Genomic DNA, 7,686 nt, shown 5'->3' with positions numbered 1-7,686 from the left:
TGAGCCTCAAAAATGCCTTAAAACTTGTATGGACAGGCATTTTGTCCTTATAAGACTGTTGGTCCTCACAAGTATAGTGACATGCCAATTTTCTGTCCTCTCAAAGATGCCTAAACAAGTACATACACACACACACACACACTGTAAGTCATCCAAGGTATTGCCAAGTTTGGTGTTGCTCTCTTTGAAGACTGTTGACTATCAGCATCCATACACATTATTAATGTCAAAAAGGAAGTACCTGAATAAAGTATTGTACAAATACAAACATTAGATCACCTGTAAGGAAGAAATTCCAGGCACAAACTATACAGTCTCTGTTTTAGCATACACTCCCTAAGCCAGTCTACTGCTGTACAATGGTGTGGATAAATTAGAGTTAAACCACCAAATACATAACTACTTAGTATGCTAACTTATAAATTGATCATGGGCCACTTTGTTAGGTATACCTGTTCAACTTCTTGTTCAGCGCATTCTCATTCCCGACGCGTAACATGCCGACGATTTGTCACATCCCGAGGCGTCCCAGGGGCGAAAGGTAACCTGCCGTGTCCCTATGATATGCGCCTGATTGTGGATGGAATCCAATAGAATGACGCTCCCGGCGGTAACACACACTCCAGCAGTGTATTCCAGTCCTAACCCTAACCCTAACCTTTACCACAACCTTAATCGTGTTAGATAGTGTTTTGCAAAGCAATTCATGAGGAGAAAGTAAATAAATGTACATGTGTAGATTCAGTCCAAATGGTTCTCATGATTCCTCCTGTTTCCGAATGCGTAACATAGGAATGTGTTGGGTGGCTGAAAGCGTAACTTCCCGGCTATTTGTCACATAGGGTAATATGTTACGCTTTGGGAGTGAGAACGTTTTGTCTTGTTATAGCAAATATGTAATCGGCCAACGAGATGGCAGCAACCACTTGCACTTAGGCATGTATTTGTGGTCAAAATGGCCTGCTTAAGTTCAAACTGAGCATCAGACGGAGAAAGAAAGGTAATGGTTGTTGGTGCCAGACAGGCTGATCTGGGTATTTCAGAAAATGCTGATCTGCTGGGATTTTCCCACACAACCATCTCTGGGGTTTACAGAGAATGGTATGAAAAAAGAGAAAATGCCAAGTGAGCGGTGGTTCTCTGGATGAAAATGCCTCGTTAACGTCAGAGTTCAGAGCAGAATGGGTCCGACTGCTTTCAGCTGATAGGAAAGCAAGAAAAACTCAGATAACCACTTGTTCCTTGGCATACTCTGGTCTCCTTAGCTCCAGCATGGTTTGAACACAACAGCCTGTCTGAGCATTGTTGCTGACCACAGTGTGCCCATGTTTTGATGGCTGCTCCAAGCAGGATAAGAGAACATGTCACAAAACTAAAACAAGGAGTTCACTGTTCTCAAACGACCTAGACAGTCACCGAATCTCAATCCACCAGAGCAGCTTTGGGATGTGGTTTAATGGGAGATTCACTTCACGGATGTGCAGCACACCGTTGAATCTGTGCCTCCACGGTTTAAGGGAGTTCAGAAGTCAAAAAGAATGGCAAGGTTTACCTAATGAAGTGGCTGGTGTGCATGTATGTCAGAATAATATTATATTTACAGATGATCAAGAAGGGGTTATTTGTTTATAACATTCAGCATTTTGGATCTGAATTTCAAAATACTCACATCACACACGTTATATAAGCTTGTGAGTGGCTTTTGACTGTAAAGCAGCAGAAATGGAAATACTCAACAAACCAGAAGTACCTCCGATTTGCACTTAAACGCATCACTTGAGCAAACACAGTTTTCCCGCCGCTGCTGCCTTAACACGTTTGCTCGTGAGCTGTCCTCTGACGCCTATAACCTTAAACGCTTTTCCTAACCACGTAAAGAGCTTCTTACGAGAGCACCTATCTAACAATTAAAAAACAAAAATGGATAAAAGCAGGATTAGCGCCGACACGGTGCTGACAAAACGGATTTTATCAACATGTGCTTTGCGATCTGAGAAAGGAGACAAATGTTTCTACACAAAAGGCACGGATTTGCCGTAAACTGCAATTATAAGAAATTATATGTTTCATACGTTCACTGCCAGTGTGACTGATGATGAGTATCTCGCCATTAGGCCACTCTAGCTCACAGCAAAATTGGAGGCTGCTGTTTGATAATTACAAGAAATCAGCCACACATCAAGAAGGTAATTGATGCCTTCTGTCTTGAGTTATATTTCTTCCATAATTTCTCTCACATATGATTCCTCTGAGAGCATAATTCAGTTCAATCGTTCCTCTCTCACCGTGGACAAACTCCCATTCAGAGGACTCAGTAATGATGGCTTGCTTTGAGGTTGCTATCCTGACCAGGAGCCATCAGCTACTTCCTCACCATGCTAATCTCCCTCCATACAGAATGTATTCTTTCTTTTTGTCATGCTGAAGGAAAAAGAAAGAAAGATCTTCAGCTTTAGTGTGAGAGTAGTGCAGAGAGAGTGTCTGACAACATCATACCTCACACCACATGAGTCAGTGTAACAGCACCTGAGGAAGATGATCATCTACAAGATCTGTAGTTTAGCTACGTTCTCATATTTTTGTTTTTCACTTTGGTTCCCACTGTGGTCCCAATGGGGTCCCACTGTAGTAGACCATGATTCAATTTACATCACAATTCATTTTTAACAACAAAACGTTTTATCTGCAAAAGGAAGCTCAAAACAATGACAAGCATGGAAGAAAAGTGAGATCAGGTCCTCGAAAACCGCTTCGTGCTGTCATATACGGAAATTTCCAAGTGCCAGTCAAAGTAACAGGAGCCAAGGTAAAGTGCACACTCAAATGAATAGACATTTCCTTTTACTGGATGTCTTGTAGAACGCATCCTTCACTTTCCTGTAAAATTTCGAGACAAAATATAAAGCCAAGATTTAGCGGCACAGATGAGCATTCATTGTATCTCAGGCTCTTATTCCGCTTGCCTCCAGACGTAATCCCTTTTTTTTAATGGCAAGCAGACATTGGAAAAAGAAGGATTACAGTACTCCACGCCTGGAGGAACCGTCACAGCAAAATGGGCATGCGACTGAGTTCACACAATGACATCAGCATGTTTGTGTTCTCTGAGAGCAATAATAGATATAATATATAATAATAGATATAAATAATGAACCTGATTTGAATCTTTAAAAAATTATAGGTTTTAATTTGTGGCATAGATAGCAGATGTTGTGAAAGCATAATAGCCTGTATTCGCCTGACATTTAGTCAGGACAATGGTAGGAAAACTGCTATTTTCATCTGCAATAATTTGCAAGAGAGAGCCAGAATCAGCTGAGCCATGAGCTGATGGGGACTGGCACTGAGATCAGCTGATTCGCCGGGATTGTAGCTTCGCTTGGCTTTGGCCTGCCCGAACTAACACCGTGCTTTATTTACGTCCACAAATATGTTCTCTTGAACTTTTGTGACAGTGGTGTTTTTCACTGTCTCTGAATTGCATGCTTGTTAAAGGGATTTCACACTGAGAACAATCGCAGTCAGCTGATTTAACACATGTAGACAAATATCATATCCCACCATTAGCAAACATGCGTAGGTGTGTCTAGCTGCTCATACCTTCATGCTGGGCGGTGCAGTGCGGGGTGGTGATGGGGGACATTCTCCCAAAGGGACGTTGGAGATGTTCAGCAGCTCCTGTTTCCTGGAGAGAAGAAGAAAAAACGAAGAATAAATACTAAATCTTTTTTGTTTTTCTGGAACACATTTAAAGTTGTTTCTGCTGTTTAAACACCGTCCACCATGATATAATAGTAGTAATAAACAATTTTCAAGCTAAACTGTTTGAAATACGCAATATTTCAAAGTTCTCTGTCACACAGAACCTGAAAAAAAAAACGTCATCTGGGGCTGGAAGACTACGTGATGATTCATGTGTTTCTGTGTATCACACGAGCACACATTAATGATCCCAGACGTTCAAGACTGAGCTGTCACTGATGGACAGCTGGAGGATTAGCAGCAGCTTCAGTCGTGACGGTTTGAGATGAACATCTCTCATGTTGAATTTAAGATCAAGATCGAGTTGGTGGTGTAGCGGTGAGCATAGCCGCTTTCCACACAGTTCGATTTCTACCTCTACTTCCTCTGGAGAGAGATTAGAGTCCAAAAAAGACAATGGAACACAATAAATGCATATGTCTAGCTTTTTTTTTTTAACGTGAAATGACTATGCCCCCTCCCTTTTGTTCGTTAGATGGAGCTATCGTAGCTCCTCCATCCTTTCATGCAGCAGTGTCAAGTGGTCATGTAATGGAGAAATAGTCCTACTCCTTTCTTTTCTGTAGTTAAACCAGCAGTGCACCTTGATGTTGGCAGATGACACACATTTTTTTATGAGGCTCACATTACAAAAAAAAAGAAAAGATGCAAAATCACAGCCACATCTCCATTAGCCATATTTTGGGACACATCCAGACACAGCCCTACTTGTTCTTCAGGACACATGAAAAGCCCAATTCTTTCCACAGGCACGGTGATCACACAACGCAGCGCTGTGTTCACCCTGCGTATGTAGTATGTTAGCTTACAGTCGGCGGATGATGTGTGAATGTCAGTCGTAAGGAAATACAGACTGGAGGAGTTTATAAGGACTGAAAAAAAAAAACCACCCATCATTTTCTTAGACATTGTTCATTGTTCTCTCTCTTTGTTCTCTTTACCCTAGAGCAGGGAAGGACACTGTTGCCTTTTTCCCCCACTGACCTGTGAAAAGGAAAAGCTTGTCCAGACTAAGGTCTCTGTGTAAACCCCTGCTGTGTGTCTCTACAGCACAGTGGCACCTATCTTTCTGTCCCTTACATTTACACCTGTGTGCAGGGATGGAGGGAATTTGTGTCCGCAAGAAAAGCAGTGAAAGATGTGGAGCTGTTGTGCTTGCAGCCTGGGCTGTGTCTTTGAGGCAATAAAACTGTGATTGCATCACATCAGATAGCTACCGCCCAGGAAGGGAGAGGACGCATTGGGACAGCAGAAAGAAGGAAGCAAAGAAATAAATTAGGAAGGTCATAGAGAATATCTGTGCGTGGGACAACGTGTGAATAGAAAGTTTGGATGAAAATGTGGCGTGTCATACTCTAGGAAGGTGCTATTAAAATCAGCCTCTATGAAAACAGAATAACACACAGTTGTTCAGCAGACTCCTTAGAGGAGAGCTCCACCCTATAAGCTAGACCTAATACCAGCAATAGAGGTGTGAAGGTCAGAGTTTGTGAATGAAAGTGTGGATAATACATTAAAATTACATCTCACCACATAATAACTTGCTTGTTATTTTTAGGAACGTTGGCTTCCTGACAAATCATCAAAGTGAGGGTCAGCCTGCGACCACAAAGTGCCCATCAAGGAGGTATCATTTAGTAATTTCCTCCAGTGGTAGATATGTATCGTGTTGTTATGACAACACCTCCTATCTGCACTCACTGCGAACGGGTGAACCTTGTCTTTGATCTCCCTTTCTGTTTAAGTTCATTAGAGCCAATTAAAGTTAATTAAATTAAGGTGGATTATGTATGTTAACACTAGTGGCTCAGAGAAGGAAATATGAGAAGGAATCGTGTGTGCATGGAGGCAGGGGGAGAGGAGGCGGCACTGGACGCGTCAGTGATGACTTTATATTGTAAAGAGGTGAGTGAAGAAGACACACTCAGTGCATCATGGGAAGTGCCAGGAGCCTATGCCTAGTGTAACTAAAGGAGGATTCATGGTCACTCGATCCAGCCCTAACAATATGCTCTATCTAAAAGGAAAGGTTTAGGCTTAATCTTAAAAGTAGAGAGGTTGTCTGTCTCCTTCAACTGGGAGCTGGTTCTTGATCAGTGCACTGCCCTCTAGTGGTCATTTTTTGCGGCTCCTATAAAACTATATTTAGATATGTTAAAGAGTTTCGGAGATATGAGTTCACTTCTTGCCTGAGAAAGTGAATGCGTTAATAAAATGATAAGGCTAGGTATGAGAATTCCCCTTCCTAGCCTAATATGCCAGATGATACGTACAATTTAAAACTGATATTTGGAGTCTTTGAACTTGACTTGATTCAACAAATATAAAAGTTTAACATTTGGTCCAAGAGACAGATATAAAGCCTGGTGAAAAGAACTGAGGTCCTCATAGTCCCCAGTCAATGTGGCTTTTTATACAGTTCTGTGGGCTGCCACAGACTCCAGTGGCACTGGAAGAAATTACAAAATGATAAAAATGGAGATATATAAGAAAAGGAAGCATTATGCATTGGCACCAGTTATCAGCTGTCAAGTCTGCTCCGGAGCCTCTGACTTTGTCATGAGGAAGACAGTAAAACTGAAACTTTTATTTAACATGCAATCTTGTAATCTTTATCAAGCAATGGATGGAAATCTGAAAGAAGAATCTTTGAGATTTCTAGTTATTCCTTCAGAAACTAGGGCACTTTTTAAAGGCCCTGGTAGGTTTTGGAAATATTGCTGTGTATTCAACTTTGTGACTCAGATGCAAAGATAAACACAAGATGAGAATTCTGGGAATAGGCACTTTTTTAATTAACAAGAACTGTGGTCAAAGAAAAACTAAATACCTGAATAATTGTCTGGTAAGAAAAAGAATGAGTAAAAACTACAGTGTGGTTAAAAAAACAAAATGCGGGCCTGTTAGGTAGCTCACAAGGCTTTGCAAGCAGTATTGCTTAGAATGTGAATTTTCTTTGCATAGGTTTGCATGTGCAGCTGTGCTTCTTCCTCGCACCGTCTAAAATATACATGTTGGATTAACTGGCGGTTCTAAATCGGCAGCGTGACAGTGTGTGGTCTCTTTGTGTTAGCCTTGTGAAAGACCGCTGACCTGCTTTGGTGTATCTCACCTTTCACCCTGTATCAGCTAGGACAGGTTCCTGCCTATCACTTGGATAAACGTTTAAGGAAAGGGAAACAACATTATCAAGTAAGCACACAGGCTGTTATAGGTGAGATCACAGGGTCAAATTGCATTCATTCCTCTGACTCTGAGCTAGCATGGATAATGTGCAGCATTCATTTCTGAGTGAGCAAATGGGCAGTGACTGCCACACTGTTAGATTCTTTTAATACTGCTGGGGAGGAACAGCTGTGTGGGTCTGTGAGGTCTGGGTACTCTTCCAAGAACTGGATAGTCACATGTGAAATAGCCATTCATCTATCCACAACAATAAAGTGGTTGTTTAAACTGCAAAACAAAAAAAAGGTGATTGTTGGATGAATTAGGTGCACTGTAACTTAACTCGGCCCTCTGTAAACCTGGAGCTAAGATTAAGAGGTTGTAAACTCGCAAAGAAAAATAGGACATGCTGTGCTCTACATTTACATCAAAACTAGTACAAGCTGTACCATTCTTGTACAGCAGTGCGTGCCTATAATCCTTCTTGGATTTAGCTGGTGCTAATTATGGCTAATTCAACAGTAATTACATCTACACAGTCATCATGTTTATCTAATGACGATGTCAGTGACGCGTGCATGTGTGTGTGTGTGTGTGCATGTGTGTGTGTTTGTGACAGAGGCTGAATGAAAGGCCCATAAAAGAAAAAAGGCTTTAATACATCTCCGTTATTGATTAAACCCTCGAGATTAGATTTGGAAAGCGGGTCAACGGGAGAGCTATCCAGGACACAAAAGAGTGTTTGGGGAACAAAAAAAA

General features: G+C 41.5%; 1 protein-coding gene across 1 annotated transcript in view; it reads right to left on the bottom strand.

Annotated features, from left to right (window-relative positions):
* The window catches only part of rap1gap2a (RAP1 GTPase activating protein 2a), a 96,056-nt gene that overhangs the window by 19,716 nt on the left and 68,654 nt on the right, over nt 1-7,686 (bottom strand). The window contains exon 3 of the mRNA XM_013915215.1: nt 3,601-3,685. Within this exon, the coding sequence (XP_013770669.1) occupies nt 3,601-3,685 (85 nt within the window). The remainder of the gene's footprint in view (nt 1-3,600; nt 3,686-7,686) is intronic.

Source organism: Pundamilia nyererei, unplaced genomic scaffold (genome assembly GCF_000239375.1).
Source record: "Pundamilia nyererei isolate P.nyererei 1_Seehausen unplaced genomic scaffold, PunNye1.0 scaffold00272, whole genome shotgun sequence".
NCBI classification, from domain to species: domain Eukaryota; kingdom Metazoa; phylum Chordata; class Actinopteri; order Cichliformes; family Cichlidae; genus Pundamilia; species Pundamilia nyererei.
The sequence above is the reverse complement of the archived record's forward strand: the minus strand, read 5'-3'. Positions and strand labels throughout refer to the sequence as shown.